Genomic DNA, 19,045 nt, shown 5'->3' with positions numbered 1-19,045 from the left:
CTCAGGGGGGCGGTGGCTGACACCGCTCTCCGCCATGAGAGCGCCTAGCTGCAAGGCTCCCTCGTTGTTCTGACCCCTCGCCGCCCTACAGTGTATACGGTGCGGGTGCGCGGTCGTGGAGCGCGCAGCCCGAGAAAAAAAGAGAGAGAGAGCAGCCCACAGCCTCCTCACGGTGACGAGTGACGAGGCAGTCAGTTGCTCGTGCCGCCACGACTGTGTGTGGACAGACCGGAGATCAACTGAGAGAGAGAGAGAGAGAGAGAGTCTGTCAGCGTGCTGGACGTAGCATAACTACTTAGCACGGAATAATCGGTACAGTTAGCGCCTTTGTTCCACTGCAGTGACATGTATTGACCAGTGCCATGGCCTAGCTCTCTCACCTTCCGATCGTCGAACGATCTTTCTCTTCCTCTCCTTTATCTCTCGTATTCCTCTCCACATCGTCTGTCCCTCCTAGCTCCATCGGGCAAAGGTGTGCGCGCCTTGTACACGTCGCGAATGTGCATAACTACCCAGTTGGGCTGCTCTGAGTCGTGATTTTTTTCTCCTTTGGGCCTTCCAACCCAAGTTTCTTGTGCAGTGCAGTTGAAAAGGATCTCAGAGCCAGCGAGTAACGATCGAGACCAGTTCTCCAGCCTAATGTCCACCTTGGCTCCAGAGAGGCAGCCAGTGTGGTACGAGCCAGCAAGCATCACCAGTGAAAGAGAACGAGAGTAGAGAGCGCGTGTGTTTGTGTGTTTGCGTCCGCAGAGATGAAGGATACCTACACATATGCAGAAACGGAGCTTGCATGGACCAAATGATCTCACCCATATGTGAAGCGTGGGTGCGGGTCGTGAGTTTCGAGCTTAGCGTATCCCAAAGAGATCAGCAGCTGCAGTTAGTGATACGGGCGTCGAGCGGAAGGAATATGTAAAAGTGGCTTTGTGCTGCAACTGTCCTTTGTTTTTGCTTATTTATACGAGTTATACGCACGCGCGCAGTTTCTCTGGACATTCTGGAGGCACGTATCTATTGTAGTAGTTAGCAGGCGGTCCCAAGATTGAATTCGGTCCGATCGGGTGGTGATTGGCACGCAAGCTGTTCAACAAAGGCAAATAAGAAAAATTCAAGGCGGTCGGCCGAATGCTGCTTGTGAGTCGGGGAAGCACCTGTGCGCTACCTGCCACCAATCACAGCAAGCTATATAGGCGCAGTGGAGAGAGGGAGGAGGAAGAGGAGGAGGAGCCGAGCCTCCGAGTTGGATGTCGCTGGAGGACGCTGGTCAGCTGCGGGGCACTGCTGGACAACCGGTGGCCATGAGAGCAGTAGCCGCAGCCGTCGCCGTTACTAGAGCTGACGCTGCAGCAGCCGAGCAACAGGGAGGTGCCCTGGAGACGACGACGACAACAACGACGAACCTGCTGTTCTCCTGAAAGCGCGCCACACCTGTGCCCTCCTCTTCCTCTTTCCCTCCCCCAACTCCCACTTTGTGCTCCCCTCTCTCTCTCTTCCTCCTTACCCCACTCCGTTTTTCTTTTGCAGTGGGCCTTACACTTTCCCCCTCTCCCCGTCTTGTCTGTTGATGTTTTATCTCGATCTGCACCTGTTCGTACCTCACAAAAAAGAGAGGGAGCCGTCCCCTTTATCTCTTCCTAGCACTGCACACTACTATCCGTTTCCTCTTGATTGCCTTTTCCGTTGGGATGTATGGCTGAAAAGTAAAGCAACTCGCCCCAGGAGGCAACAACGCTAAGATATACACCACCCACGCTCACTGCACAACACTTGCTGGCACTGTTGCCAGCAACGATAGTGAGGCGCACACGTGAATATGAGCATGACGCTCGTACGAAACTCATTTAAAGGTGAGTTTGAATCCAGTTAACACTTCTTTTTTGTACTTTCTATAATTATTACTGAAAAGTATCTATTTATAATGTGTTCTTTTGACTTTTAATTAATGTTGCACTAGTAACCTATACAAAAGTACCAGTAGGGTCGCTTGCAATCGACATACTTCAAAATATTAACATTATTTTGGTCTAACAATGTCTTTTTCGATAAACTGTTTAACAATCTTCTCCAAGAAATTTTAAGCGAACCTACTATACATTGCATATGACCTTCTTTTCATATTCTAATTTTATAATCATTTTTGTTTAATTAGATCATTGAGCATTATTCGAACGTACGTTTGAAGAATGTTTATGTTTCAAACTAAACTACTATACTTACAATTATTTATAAGATACGCTAGCAACTGCACGGACAGCTTAGAGTAGATAAATATTGAAAAGTTTTATCCATCCTACATTGGTATGATATAATGTAGCGTTGAGAAGAAATTTTTCGAAGGTCATTTTCTGTTTTTTTAAGAGGGTTATGTTACTGTGATTGTTAAAAAATAAATTTTTTTGTGAATTATACCTTAAAGCTTTTTTCGTGGTAAAAGAGAAAAATTTTACTGTGTCTTTTCTTGTTTATGTCGAACAATTGATAAATTTTGAACTTCAATCGGCTTAAATTTACATAATAAACTTACGTTGCCATTGTAAGATTTACTGTTAAAGAGTGATGACTATTATCTCTTAAAGATAACTTACTTTATTTAAAGTAGTTTGAATCAACGCTTATATTATTATTGTTAGGATAGTTAAAACTACCAATTTATCATTATATTTACACTCACAGTAAACTTACACTGAGAAAAGTGATGTTAGAAAAAGCATTATAACTATCATAAAAATTACAATGTTCTTAGGAAAGTTGAGGCATACTCACTTGATGACGCAAATTATTACACAGCATGATAAAAAGTTACATTGTCTAATATAGTAAAAACCGTTATAGTGTAATTTTTACTATACAACACGGTAAATTTTATTGTAATTATTTTAAAATGTCCCACATTCTGAAGTACAATTTATTATGTGATATAGTAAAATTTCTAGTTCTACTGCATTGCTATTCAATATAGTAAAAACGACTACGTTCAAAAGTAATTTTAAACGACATTTTTATCGATTGAGTGAGAAGGTAGAACACGTGTAGGTGTATATGCCTATTGAGCTTCAAATTTGAGGTTATACTAATGTCATCACTGTGGTAAACATATTTTTTAATTTATAAGGGTTAAAAATTAATACGTTCACATGTTTTTGAATCGACTAATTATCTATGTTCAACACCGCGGTCGACAAGACACCTTTTGATTTTTAACTTTATTGTGTGTATCACAAATAGTACACGTTCCGACAAAAAGCATGTCGTGGTTTAGTCAGTTTTTGGACAGACATTCGATTTCCTATCAGACCGGATTTTTTAAGATAAAAAAATTCTAAAAATGCATCTATATATATCCGTACTCTTAAGAGAAAAAAATCTGTATTTTATATAAAATCTATATTGAACCTTCTGTGAGTACATATTCCCTGCGCATGAGTAGTATGACTATATATTTTTCTCTTTTTGAAATATAAAAACTATTTCTGAAAGTAGTAAAAATTACCATGTTAAATAGCAAATTTTCATATAATCTGGTGCAGCATAGTAATTTTTCTAATATGGCGAGTATTTCATAGCTTTCCTACAAAATACAGTAATTTTTAGGATGGTTATAAAATTTTCCTAACAACCCTTAATACAAGTAAGAAGTCACTTGAAACTAAAGATCAAAGTGATCGTTTTCAGTAATATTTGAAAATAGAAATAAAGTTTTAAGATATTATTATTTATGTCAATGACAGATATACATTAATGTTACTAGACAAATATAACTGAGAATTTGTTTATACTACTGCATTTGACAGAAATTTTTTCGTCTACAATATTTACTTTAATTTACTAGTGCAGAATTATAAGATGGTTTTGTAACCTGACAATTATATTCTAGTCAGCTATTCTTCATAACTCTGCATGAAAAAATTATTTTTCAATAATGAAGTTTGTTCTAGAATAATAATTTGACATTGAGAAGAAGAAAAACTGGAGCATTACTATACTCTGATATAGCCAAGCTTTGATTTTCTGTTTTTGCTTTTACCATGTAACTTAATATAGCTACCAAATACTACCCACTTAATCATCAAGTATAAAATGTATCTTTGTGTACCCCCAAAACTACTTTATCTAACCCGATAATTTAAGAGAGTTCTATCGGTTACAGAATTAACAATGAGAATTGGATGAAAATTTGTTTATAAATGAATAAAGTCATATTCAGCCAATTTTTACATGTAGGCTTATGGGCTGTCACCCTTTTGAGCGCTTCTGTTGCATTTACCTTGCTTATTAACAATGAACTTTTTATGAAAATTTTATCAATGATAAAAAAAGATCTCAAAAACTATTTAATTCCACTTTTATAAATTTATAAACTCATGAATATCAATTTAAAAAGAGGTTTGAAAGCTCAGTTGTCAATGCTGGTATTATTGCGGGCCTATATGTATTATTGTGCACGTATTATTGTGGTCAATTTCAATGTTAAATCAATCGGGTATCCGCAACAATACCATCATAGTGAAAGAAGTTATGTGTGCACCAGTTATTGTGGACGTAATTTTTTGCCTATACAAATGTAAAGTTTTTATGACTATTTAGGAATTGAAGTTCAATGAATTAGTTACTCTATAACTTGATTTAATAATTTTAAGTGCTTTTAGCATAACCCTAAATTTTTTGTAGTGAGTGGATTAAATGGTAAAAGTGAATTTGATCCCAAGTCTAACATCATAGTTTAATGATAAAGATTGAGAATAACGTTTCTTTAAGTTTTCCGTTGAATTGAGAATCGTTGATCATTTTCCTTACACTTCTTGCTGTGACTGTACCTATATTTCATTTTTTAAGTTAACAAAAGTTCAAGAGATTCAGTAACTTGGGAAACCTATCATTATAAATAAATATTCTAAAAAGTTGAAAAATCAACTTACAAGTATTTTGCATTAGTTCTAAATCAAGTTTTCAAGCCGGACAATTAATTGACTTTACTTTTTTTCATCCCCACTAACTATTTACAGATGAAACAGAGTAAAAAGAGACTGGATAATTTCTGTTTATGTGCAACACACTTTTTTACATGTGTTTTTACATGAACTGTAAGTGGTGATTGCAAATGAAAATATCGAGTTCATTTAGAGTGAATGAACATATGTCGTAATGGCACCATGTTATCAATTACCGAGTTACCCAGTTACAGTTTATCTACTTTTGTTATTATTTTTAGAGTTTTTAGGTTATAATTGACGTATAATGAGATTTTTTAAAGCAGTTTTTTAAAGATAAATCTAAAACTTAGTTTTTCAAACGCTTTCTCCATCCACTTGTTGCATTGACTAATTTACAGTTTCTAGTTACAAAAAATAATAATTGACTGTCAAACAAATTATTCATTAATTGCATTGTCCTTACACAAAATTACGTATGAGCAAACAACACCTTAAATTAGTTAACTAAAGTAAACTTCAGTATCATGATTTTGTGCCTTGTTAAGCACGTGAAAGTTCTAGATAAGTTCATTTATTCTCGTTTACCCTCATAATATGAAAGAAGTGCGGAGCCTTTATTTTGTGAGCTCAAAAGATGTGAGTAGAGAATGCGTTGACCTCTGTGGAAGTGGAGGAGGAACGGAAGAAAGAGGAGGTGAGACATCTACGTAGACGACATACTGCGTACTTGCGTGTCTCGTGACTGTAAGTGCGAGAATGTGTGAGCGCGTGGTGTGCAACCGTGTGCAGCAACAACGGAAAGGCACACGCCGACAAGGTTATTTAAATCCTAGCCGTGTACGTGTACAAAAAGCGAGACAAGATAGTGTATGTGTGCACGCGCGTTATGTGGTTATATCTCTGTCGGTGAGCATAATATAGATAGCCAAAGCTTTTGCAGGGTGAACTTTGCAACTAGCAAATTGACTTACCCGTTCGCATCCTCTTGGCAAATGAAAGTGGGTACGCGTGGGCTTTCCCTGTATTTCTGTAACATATTTATTGCACACTTGTACATTTATACTAACATACATTTGCATGCACAGGCTTTCACGACATGGCTATAATCGATCATATTTATCTGATAATCTGGCAGGCGAGCAACCACTACTTTCAGAGATGGCAACAGCATGGCGTTATTAGTACGTTTCTCGTCTGATGTGCTGGATACATCGACGCCATGTAGATTGTACACGTATATAGAACAGGGTAAGCAAGATGATAGATTCGAGCGATGATGAGCACACCTGTGTACATGCACATGCATTACTGCTATGCATCTACAAAATATGACCGCTAATCGGTGCCCCCGTGGTCAAGTTTTTTTTTCACTCAAGCTTATCTGTTAGAGTCGCTGAATTCGTGACTTCATTAATCTTGTGCGGCTGTGTGGTTGTCGCACGGTATTTAAAGATTTTGGCACATGCAACGGGAAATCGTGGGCCTGTACTTAATCATTCTGGAGTAATATTACACCACTATCTCGTTTTATTTATTGAACGTTAATTACTGTTTGATGTTTTTACTGTTTTACTTTATGGGTACAAAGGTGTGCTGACTGTAAGCTGATTTTCAATTGATACATTCTTACAGCTGTGCTCTAGAAAAAAAAAAAAAAAGAATCAAAGACAAGTAGGTAAAGCAAAAAAAGAAAGGAACAGAATGGAGAATAGTTATAAGCAAAGAGTTCAGTGTTGGGTAGCGTTAGAAAAGTAAAGAAACGGGTACGTTTAATTACTTGATAAATGCTGTGCCAAACGTGTTAAAAGGTGTAATTGAGGTATACTGACATGAAGACGTTAAATTTATCGATTCTCGGATACGTTTAAGTGTACATGACCTATAGTACAGTAATTAATCCAAATCTAATTTTATTTGTTTGTAGTTGTAACAATAGTAACCTTGTGTTAAAAGGTTAGTAAAAAATTTTTTTGGATGATCTTAGTAAAATATCATCAATGGTAGTCATCTTTTATTGATGGTTTTTAAAATTTATTTTTCTCCTAAATTTAAGATCTTCTGATATTTAGCTAATGTCTCACATTAAACGCCGTTAAAAATTGTTTGAAAACACACGAAATCTTTAATTTCAATTGGAAAACAGCATCATTGTTAATAGATGAAAGCTTAATAGGGATTAATACATACATAAAATGTATTAAGTCTAAATTTTTGTAAAATTTAGCTTATACTGGACCGATTTTTATTGTCATATAAACTCAATTAAATCTTAAATATGCAAAGTTTTTAAAAACAAAATAACTAGTCAATTTATAACAAGTAGCTAAAATTTATATACAAAATAAGTCAAATACGGTTTTCCATGAATTACTATAAAATATAATAACCTTAACATCACGAAGCATTTTATACAATTTTTTCAAAATCTTTTATGCGCTAAGATAAGAGTTATAGCAAGTTGAAAGATATTTGTAACTGTAGTTGTGTCTTTTACTTTTGAGTAAGTATTGAATTACTCCAGAGAACCACTTTACCATAAACATACGATACACCTCGTATAACATCAAAGTCCAGTTTATACCCCCTATAAAGCCTATGCCTGACATTTGATACACAAAATTGTAATATCATGTTTATTACCTGTAAGCTCCATGGCTGAAAGACTATATTTCTATTTCCGTCAAAACTTTTTTAAGTATAGTTTTTGGGCTCTCTTGGATTGAGCACGTATTTTAAAAATATACTAAGTGATTATGAATTTTTTTGGAAAACGTCGTAAGCATCAGAAGTTCTCTTTAGGGGAAAGGAATCTCTGAATTAGTTATATTGGACAGATTAGCTAAGCAGTTTTTAAAGATTTTTAGGATCAGGTTAGGTGTGCAATGAAAGAGTTCTTATGAGCCTTAAGCCACCAGGGTTTGCTTGTGACAATCAAGGTACCTGAAATTGTCCTTCAGTATAGACTGAATGTCATCTACCAACAAATTGGACACCTGAAGATAAAACGATGAAAATTATATGAGGTATAAAATGAGATGTAAGATCAGAACCATGATTGTGGAGAGTACCCAAAAAAGACAAGGTGGTATATGCGAAAAAAAAGAGATAAGATAAGTTGATATAGTTATACAGTAATAATAATTGATGAGCGGAAATAACATACATCCTTGTTAATTCTAGTAAAATACTCCTTTTTTTAGAATTAATAACAGTCAATTATATGTTTACGAGCATTTTTGATAACTTACTCACCGCATTCGTACGTAATCAGAAATAACATGAGAAATAAAAATCAGTAAGTTTATAACCAGTTCTAACTGACAGAATTAGGTATACAACAGAATATGTTGAAATGTTAGTTTATATACGCTCTTTAAAGTAAATATAAATTAAAACATAGAGTTTTACATCAAGTCTAAATATATAGAGTAAAGTAAAATGCTATGTTATTCAACAAAGGTGAGTTCTTTGGGAGAGAATTTCCTAGAAAAAGTTTTACCTCGTCGGAGAGTATGTTTTCACTATGAAAGAGTCGCATTTATATACCTTTCTGCAACATCCCGCTCGTTGATTACCGTCAACACACATATACATATGAGAAGGTACAGGTATACACATAATCAGCCCCAACTCGATGACGACTGTTTTCTGCGATGGTGAAATATAATACCCACAAGGCTCGCAGTATTATGTTTGCCATATGTGCAGTGCGTTAAAAACCGATACTCTTATACCTGAGTGTATTTTCTGTGGAGCCGAGAGCCGCCTGGCGTCGCATTCGTCGTGCCCCAACGACTGTGAATTGTACAGACTTTGTTGCAGAATGTTGCAGGCGTTGCATAGTATAACATATGCGTGTTCGCCGTATTCACCGACCACCAACGCTGCCATGTGTTTGAAACTGAAACCCAAACTTGTATTTTTTAGGCCCATCAAATCAAAATACTGCTAAGCTGAGAACTTACTTTACGTGATTGGATCTACATTATAAAAAAATGTATATTTTATACATCACTATATGACCTCTCTTTCTCTCTCTCACTCTCTACTAACCACTGGACCCCGTCAAGTCTTTCTGTGGCTTTTGTAGGCTCAAATATGCAAAAATCTGAAGATTGTCAATTGTAATAATTTTAGTTTACAGCGCTTCTGTGCTTGCGCAAATTTTTCTTTTTTTAGGGTTATGTTTTTGTAATTTATATTCATATCAAGTTTTAGTCTTATTTGAAAAAAAAAGTAAATACTGATTTTTTTTGTTACTACCGCCGTAAAAATACATTACACTCTTTCTAATCACGATTTATGTTTAGCTGAGCTATTGGTTTCCCTTTCTTTCATCATCGTTAAAAAATCATGGTGATTGATGCATTCCAGTGGCTCTCAACCAAAATGTTTATGTACAACTTGTGGTAGGTGAAATCTTTTCGTTTATTTACTTAATGTATATCCGTTCGTTGCTTATACAAATGACTAGAAACCACTTGAAAGGTGGGGTATATATATAGAGAAAGAGCGGAAATATTGTGAAGGATAAATACAGCACAAAAACCATAAAAAACGGCTATTTACCGATTGATACGGTGTAACTGTGTGCCGTCATATAATTGGTATATATGCACGGTACATGTTTGCATGTGTACGGATGTTTGATCCAACCTGATTCAATGAAATTTACGCTGAGTCAGCAATCCGTCTTTATCGTGGTATCACCATGTCGTCATTACAAACACCTACAGCAAGAGCATGACTGTTGTACAGGTACGGTGTTCTATGGCCATCGCAATGATGTACCCGGAGATGCTCTGTAAGGATAATGTTGCAAGGGGTATCCTCCGTCTACCATTTTGTATGTAGACGTGTACGCCTACAAACGTAACTGGAATCCTAGAATGTTATTTTTTATTCTCACTTGATTCTACTCAATCCATATTTATATGGCAGTGGACCGTCATTTTATAGGATCGTTGTCAATAATACTTCCTAACAATCCCATTTGTGACTGCAATTGTTATTTTGTTTTATGGAGTATGCACGTGAAATGCTTATGGTAAGGTTGCTCTCGTACTTCTCGAGTCAACTCGCTAATAGTCCGCTTACTTCCATTTGCTGTACATCTTTTTGTCATCAAACATAATTTACGAGAGACAGTGGTCAGTGTCAATGAGCTTATTTAAAGCTAAGGACTGATATAATAGTTGGTACCAGTTGAGATATAGTATTTACCCATGTAGTGAAATGTGAAGTACGCTGAAAAGCATGATGGTTAGCTGTATGTTTAGTTTGTATTGAAAACATTCTTTGGCACAATGAAGTTAAGAGGAAACGTCAAAAACAGGTAAGTATACGTGGCACATGTTTCTTGAACTACTTGAGATAGTCAAGGCAAGCTGGTAGTAATTTTATTGCAAAAGTATTAATGTTTGTGTATTGGTCATACGAAAACTTTCAAAAATTGCTGCAGAGTGTAATACAAATTTTTCAGAATAACAGTAAGTTTTTTTATAATGACAAAGGAGTCAAAATTGTTGTATAGATTTTATCGAAAAATTCTTCTAGCTTTTCATGTTGTGCATGTCAAAAACACTGATTTTTCATCTATAGAATACTTGTCAAAACTGTACGGAATTGAAAAGAAATTTTTTTTTAATTCACTATTTGTGAAACAGAAATCATAAGCTTTACATAAAAATTATTAATAAACTTTGAATTGACATGAGAGATTTTTTTGACCAAAAAAAGTAAAGCACACGTGCAGGTATACTTTTTAAGATGCATATATTTTCGAAGATCCCTAAAGATCCGTCCAGATGCAGTGCATCTCGTGCACATGGACAACACGTTTTCTCATCCTTTCTTATACCTATATTCCCAGGCTCGACCTCTTGTTCTCTTTCACTTAAGCTCGGTTTTCATCTCTCATCTGCTTCTAGATGACTATGTGGCATATGCGTTGGTCATGACGCTGCTCAGCCGCCCACTCTTAAGTTGCAAAGACAAAAGGAACTGTACTAGAGAGATGGCGAAACAATATTGTTGGTCACTGAAAAATGTTGTGCTTTCGTGACAGTTGACTTTGCTCTCTCACTGTTGTTGTGATTAATTTAAGACATTTTCTTTTCAAACATACTAAATTAAAAAAAATTTCTTACAGAAATATCGCTCTTTCATGGAATCAAAGTCCATAATCTTGAAATCTCGAGTGTGTGAAAGACCATATGAATAATTTCTTAAAACTTTTTCTTTTATGACACAAGATAAAAAAAACTATGAAGATCAACCCTTAGTTTATGAAACTCAATTTGACATTAATTAAAGAGTAAGACTGAAAAGAGGAAGAAAAAAAGAGTAGATAATTAAGAGAAAAATAAGGTTCCCTTTAAGCAAAACCAAAGTTTTAGAGTGAGCAACATGGTACATTGTCCATTAGTCGAGTGGATAATGTTCGGACATGCCAGCCTCCACTGACGCTACTGAGAGAGAGAGAGAGAGAGAGAGTCAACTACCGGCGCGTGAGCGCAACGACCTCTCCTTGGAGATTTATTCCCTCTTTTTCTCTCCCACTCTGTTCCTCCACCATAGTTCTCTCTGTTTCTCTTCTCTCGCTTTTTCGCTCAGTTACTGTCCCCTACATTATATCCGCCTTGCGAAAGAGAATACACTCAAAGTTAGCTCATACACAACGCATGTATCTACGTAAATAATATGTTCGCACACTTGCTACGCGAGGACGATCCACCATCTTGGACAATAAACTTTTTATATTCATTCTCCATTGGAATATCTAGCCACATGCAACTCTGGGCAAATGCATAAACGCGCCTCAGACAGATCATGCCTGCCTGCCTGCCCGACACGGCTTAAGGCCAGAGATTTTAAAATTGATCACTAGACGCTGGTTAGCTTTATGATCCCGAGTCACTTTGTTCTCATCAAGGTTAATTGCTTTCTTATATGTCCGAGATGCTGCTTCTTTATTCACTTTCATGGGCGATTCTTTTCCTTCCTTTGTTTTCTTCCTCTAATCCTTGCCCCTTTGCTCTTGTGTTGGCTCGTTCTTTGTCCCTGTACGATTGGTAAATTTTAAAATTGGGATTTATATATGCAATGCTCATTAGGGATCTTTGAATAATATTTATAAAAAACATGTCAAGAAGAATACAATAAAGGACGTACCCCTGATTTAAGTCACAGCATAGTATTATCTTATACTATTAATTGTTTAAATTTTTCTTATCAATTAAAAAAATACGACTCAAATGAGTAAACGAGACTTGCACTAACAGAAGAAAGGGGATACAATTAAAATGTTTCTTTATATTAGTCAATAGTTCACATGACAACGGTCGCTCTAATGCACCAAAACAGAAAATAGCCAAAGTTTCTGAAATTCATCAACTGTTGTAAAAATAATACGTCAAATCCTCGTGGATTAGTTTGTGTAGTTTCATGAATTTAAAAAATTTTTTTTAGTTTCAAAAATGAGTTGAAAATTGATATTGTCCAGATAATGTTGTTAATGACAAATGAAAATTTATCATTTTGAGAGTAGTTTTTTAAAGTTTTTATTTTAGTTACAAATATTCCATTTGATCGAAATTAGTGGGAACTTATTCTGATTAAATATCGATCTAAACTTAGTTTTCTTAGAAATACTACGGAAAATTTTGTAACTTGCAGCATGCAATATTTTTACTTCTCCAAAAAATTTGTAGAGCGTACATTACTTGTCTATTAATACTATTAAAATTTAATTGAAACTTGATACTTGACACTTTTAAAATATCTAATGATAACAAAAACAAAAGAAGGTGATCATCAGTAGAGTCTCATATTTTAGAAAAATATTTATATCAGCCTAGGACAATTTCGTTCCAACTGTAATGCTAGTAAATGTAAACTTCAAAGTACATTTTATTTTCTCTTTTTTCGTTTAATTCTAATTCCCTTCGATACCATTAATTTGTGGAGTTGTACGCAGTGCTCATAGGTGCATATTCCCTTCCTTTGTGGATAGTTGTGAAGCTGCTGGCACTTTACCTATTCTGCATCTTCCCTCAATCATCTTTGGTATACGAGAATATCTTTGTTACGCGAATAAGCCGAATGAATTGAAGAAAGAGTAAATAATGGGTCAGCGACGGCATCGGTTGAGTTGTAGCAGTAATACAATAGTCGCAGACGTAACACACGTATGTATTCTCGTTGCCCGCGCGATTGTCACGTAGATTCTTGAACTCTGCCTTAAGGAAACTTGCAGCAACAACAGCTTACAAACATTTGGTTGAAAGAAAAAGAGGGAGGGAGGTTCATGTCGTATGCAGTGTAGTTTACGCGGGAAGCTGAGCGCACGCATCTCTGGAAACTAAGCAAGCTCCAGATCCAGCCTCGTGCCGAGCCGGCCAATTGCATTTATTATTCGCAATTCTCTTTCTCTCTCCGCACTTCCATGCACATTCCACCAGCACTGACGTCATTCTCGCTCGCTCGTCTGTTTAGTTGCACGCTTGGAACCGTCCAACCACGCGTACCCCTTGACAGCAACAGAGTGCACGCCCCATTAGATGCTCATTTATCAGAAAGTTGTCCGCCAGATTCACGCCAAGAGATGCTGAAGCTTTCTTGCGATACTCCTCAGCTATATTCAAGCCGGATACGCACGTGGACGCTTGTGCAGGGATTATCGTGTCAATTTCTCGCCACAATTTGTTGGTGGCACAAGTTGTTGTACATGAAAGAACATAATGTATGATGCGCATGTTTATTTTACGTTTTGAGGCGTGCAGCTCATGCAACGTTAACATGATTTCGTCAGTAGTCGCAACAGCCCCAAGATGGCTTTTTCCGGGAAAATCAGATTTTTGGTTTGAGATTACTTATATTGGGAACATTGTCTCTGGAGCAGAACGGATCAGTTACTTCGCAAGAGATGGTTTCTTATTGCATCATTTGAAAAAATATTTTTTACATCTAAAGACTCTCTCTCTCTCTCTCTCTCATATACATATACCCTTATGCTTTTCCTCTGATGCTTGTATATCCACGTGATAAAGTTCATCAACTTTACCATACATAATATTAACCTTGTGTCTGTTACAAGGAGTACTGGAAAACCCTACGTATGAATTTTTTTTAGATTTGTCATGTAAGAGTAAATAAACTCTCACACTGGTAAGAAAGAAGTATTAAAACTTTAAGTTTTCTAGCTCAAAATGTTTATGATACAATAATACAATTACGTAGTAAACATTTGCAATTCAAGAACCTTGTGCGTATTTTTAAATGTATGTAAAAGAAAAAAATAACTGTATACTGTTCAGTTAAGTAAAGAAAATTTTTTGTTTAAAACTTTTTTTTTACTTTCATTTGGTTATTCATTTATTTATTTATTAATTTATACTAATCTTTAGACTCTCACAACTTTTTATATGTAAAACTCAAAGTAGTACTAACACGAAGAGAAACACAGTACAGTAGATAGTTCCCCAATTGATGGCGGACGCCATATTGGATTTACGATGTAGTCACTTAGTCAAATTATACTCGTCAAATTATTTTGATTTTTACTTGTGTAAAACGGGTTGATAATATTTATTTTGTCTTTTATTGCCGTATTTTGTTAAATTTAGTTTGACGTCAGGCATGAGTTTAATGGTTATTGCATTGTCATGCTCACATTGGTAAATTTGTAAAGTAAAACGGTTAACCATTTAGTCAGCTAGAGTATATAGTATATTTTTATTCATTCGAAACCCGTACCATAGGGGTTATAACGTAATAAGTAATAGAATATTTGTGTCTACCACTAAACAGGATTTAAAATGATGTCACGCAGCTTATTAAACGCTCATCGTCATGTTGATTGGATATCTATGTAAGAGAGCCGTTATTAAAAAGACATGAGTTAAAATTTCGAGCTGACTCTGACATTAAATTTGTTGTAAATTAAGAAAACTATTGTTGTATTCTTACTAAAACTATAGCAGAGTAATAGATTTTAATATGATCTCATGATTCAAAGTATTTAAAAATTAGATAGCTAGATTTGTCTAAAACAGATGAATTTTTTTTCTCACCAATTAATGTATTGAAAAATCGAATGAAGATACCGACATCTAAAGTCTAAAAATGCGCAGCTCAAAGAAAGCCATGCAAATTATTGATACTTCGTTTTACTTGGTAGATCCTCAAAAATCCAAGTGTAATGAAAGCTAATAAGAGTAAAAAATTATACTTTCGCATCTTTAAAGGCTATCTACATTAACAATAGATTCGTATACACTAAGCCAAGGCTTTAATAATTAAATTTCAAGTAAATGTTTTCAAGTTTGTGTTTGTCTTAAGTTTACTTTTCCTAATTCGTCAAAAATTTGACATGGATTTCTACTGATTCTACTATTTAAAGATTTTGTGCGAGGTGTAATCTCTGCCTTGTACATTATATCAGTTCTTACGCAAAGTGACCACCATTTGTATAAGGTTTGGTTCCTTTTAATACCATAAAACAATGATGCAGTACATAAATAGAAGAAATGGTTTTTGATAAATCAATAAAATGTTACTTATGTAGGTAAGTAAAATCAGGCATGTGCAGGAAATACAAATAGTTATTTAAATTAAAAAAGACCAATCGTATAAGTATATGAGACCAAACATACTGTCCATAACAAAAGCTGTATTATCAAGAATAAGAGGGTGACCAGGAAATTACGGAAATTGCTTCTATTTATTGCATGCATAAGGATAAAAATTATTCCATGTTCAAAATAAGCAAAGTAGTGTTAAGATAAGTAACACAACTCATTTGTTTGAAATAAGGTAAATTAGAAACTTAATTATTTTCGTTTTAATCGTATGAGTTATGTACCAATTACAATCACTACTTATTCACATTTATTTTTGATGAAGCTAGATGATAACATTATCTACCAACAATACCCAAGACGTAATACATTGTGACTATATATTCTTATTGGTTTTGCGGGCTGTGTTGTTGTGTATCAAGGGGTACTCAACTTACCTTAGTAAGATGCTATCTAACTACCACATTTTTCCATGATTGTACCCTGCAAGTAAGACCTTGGTTAGTGACTTGAATGGCTTATTAATGACATTACTCAGTCATTTTTTTTCATGAACAAGCAAAGGAAACGAGATTCACCTCAACCTCAGAATTTATAAGTTAGGAAGTTGAACTCGGAATAATCTTTGTTATAACAACTTTTTTATTTACGAATTAAGCCACTGTGCACTTCATACGAATAGTTTCTATAAGGTTAACGGCTTGGGAACAATGAGTAATACGATTTTGCAAGACCATGCCATTAAACTGTTGAGAATTCCTTTCCCTATCTTGGATGCTGGAATACAAGTCAAGTAGAAAGTGCCTTGCATAACTAGTAAATATGATAGAAAGGGATGGAGAGACGTAGATTAAAGCTGTGAAAAAGGGATACGTTTGCATGCCAAGCTCAATGACTTTGTCCACCGCATTGTTTGCTTCTGATGTCGCTGCTGCTCGCGTACGACTTGGTGATCCGTATATTAATGGCGCTAACCATTTTTACTCGCCTTAAACTTTAGTGCGTCGCCTACTGTCAATTGACTCCAATCAACGCTCTTCTTTCTTATCCTTGGTATTCACTATAGGTCGAGTATTTCTGAGTTAAAGATAACTTCTTTGAAAACAAAGTGATGTCAAAAAAAAACTTTTTTGTACTTTCTGCGAAAATTTTTTAAGAATACCTCCTGTATGTACAGGGAGAGAACACAAAGAATACAGAGAGTAAGTCTAATAAGTACACAGACTTTCCCTTTACAATTTATGGAAGAATAAAACTTTACCAATTAGTTTTTCACTGTTGTCTCGGCTTCTATAGCTCATATAAAGCTGTAAACGACGAGATTTGTTTTCACAATATCATGTGTAAAGTAAATTTTAATAGAATTTGGGGGTGTTCTATAGATTATCTTTATTCTGGAATTAAGCACTTACAAGGATCCATGTAAAAGTCAAGCAACCTAAGGTTCAACCAAAACACGTTTGAATAATTCTTTTTACATCTGCTTCAAGTTATGCTCTATTACATAACTCCCAAACATGTAGTCAATACAACATTTTCCATAAATGACACACTCATTGTCTTCTAAACTAAAGGTAAGAGAAACAGATGATTAACTTTAGCATTCTCTGTTTCGTCCCGTGGTGCATTCTGTTACATTTTATTCTTCAGAGTGATATACAAAATTTTAAAATTTTACTTCACTTTTAATGTAGAACATAGCCATTAAAAAAAAATTCCAAGTTTAGTCCAATTTCGTTTATTAATGTTTGTTGATAAAATGTACGTACTGATTTGAAAAGTTTGTATTTGTGATGCATCATACAAATCATAATTTGAGATCTAGTTCTATATAGTATCAAAATTTACTATTTCAATCTTTATACAACCCTTAGAAGCAGTTAAGTAAAATTATACATTTTTAGTTTTCTTCGGAGTTAAATGCTTTCAATAATAATCTTCTATAAAAAGCTACTTTAAAGATATTTCATAGCAAAATTTAGATTTATAAGTTTGATACAGCTTCTCACAGCTATTGCTACTCCAAATATTATCATATTCGTAAGTACGCCGTTCAATCACAAGAATACTTCTGTACTAGTGAAAAAATTTTATTATAACAATGTCCATATTATTAGAGTAGAAAAATGAGAGTGACAGAAAAAAGATGTAAACTCGTTATTTTGATTAAGGGGGCTCCAGCGGGAGGAGTTAGGAGGTCACAGGTAGCTTAATTGATAGATAAAAACACGCTGATTCCAACGGTGTCCTGATTTACCCCTCTAACCCTGGAAAGTTTTGAGATATTTGCTCTCAAAGTTCGTACATTATACATAGCCTCTCATAGAGCAACGTGAAAACATCGGTATTTTCTAACAATAATTGAGGAGTTACATGTCAGGGCTGTAACTGTTTTATAGAAAAACATCTCAGCTTTCAGATGGTACCTTCAAAAATATAGGTAACCCTGGAAATATTTGAGATATTTTGTAAAGTATTGATCAAGTCATTGAATTAGCAGGGTCATGACGGGATGCCATCTTGTTGTTTGTAAGGCGCGCGCTTTTGAATAGTTCAGAATTACACTCCAAGTACTTACATAAGTTTCATGTCATTTGTAACTCTTTTTTAATCGTGTTCTCCTATGGATTACTTACACATATTTTTTTTTTTAAATAAAATAGAACATTGAAAAATTTTAACTGCAATTATTTTTTATTTTATCAAAAATTGCGTCAATAATTTTTTTATTTGAAATAACTCTTACTTAATTATTTACACTCATAGATAATAATGAGGTGATGCCATTTGTAGGATCTTTTTTATATGCATCTACTAATACTTCTACTGATATCGATTCTTTGGCCATTTTATAAATTATCTTATCATTAATAATACATTTTAATACAATTAATTTTTGTTTGTTATCATCAATTACTTTTTTATTTCTTTTTTGCTGTTGCAAAATCATTTCAGCATCCTGAAAGTCTTGATGACTCTTACAGTGATGTGTGATTTCTTTCATTTTTTATAACACAAAAAAACTAATTCTAAATAAAACGCTCTGTACGTGACAGAAGCTGCTGTTTGTTTACCATAGGTACGGACACATCATATATATAGATGATGGTGCTCGCTTATGTATACACGTATATATAGATATATACTCACAGAAGTGATACCAACTAACCGAATAGTTTTCGGGTTGGTACCAGTGCTCGCTGGAGCCCCCTTAACGTGGAGAGAATAGCTATACGCAGAAAAATAAGAAAACAGTGGAAACAGGGAGGGAGAGCAAAAAAAAAGTGGTGGCTTTGACCTGTTTCGGGACGATTCCTCTATCGAGCGCGAACGTGGAAACGCTTCTTGGCAAGAGCCAGCAGCGCCATGCCAGCTTGGGGTGTTACCTATACAAGTATAAGCTCACCCTGCGTGCGCTGCTGGAGGTAGTCGGAATGGGTGTGGAAAAGTGGCAGAGGAGGAGGACAGCACGCTGCTAAACAGAGAGATATCTCACGCGCGCACAGCTTTCGTCAGCCTCAAGCGAGACGCACT

At 35.2% G+C, this 19,045-nt stretch overlaps 1 protein-coding gene across 1 annotated transcript in view; it reads left to right on the top strand.

Moving 5' to 3' along the window:
- The first annotated feature begins 292 nt into the window (after positions 1–292).
- The window catches only part of zfh1 (Zn finger homeodomain 1), a 45,456-nt gene continuing 26,703 nt past the window's right edge, over positions 293–19,045 (top strand). The window contains exon 1 of the mRNA XM_014349246.2: positions 293–1,847. Coding sequence (XP_014204732.2) covers positions 1,814–1,847 — 34 coding nt within the window. The 5' untranslated portion in view covers positions 293–1,813. The remainder of the gene's footprint in view (positions 1,848–19,045) is intronic.

Source organism: Copidosoma floridanum, unplaced genomic scaffold (assembly GCF_036245765.1).
Source record: "Copidosoma floridanum isolate Cflo_tuat_1 unplaced genomic scaffold, Cflo_Japanese_pri ptg000001l, whole genome shotgun sequence".
In the NCBI taxonomy this organism is placed as follows: domain Eukaryota; kingdom Metazoa; phylum Arthropoda; class Insecta; order Hymenoptera; family Encyrtidae; genus Copidosoma; species Copidosoma floridanum.
The sequence above is the reverse complement of the archived record's forward strand: the minus strand, read 5'-3'. Positions and strand labels throughout refer to the sequence as shown.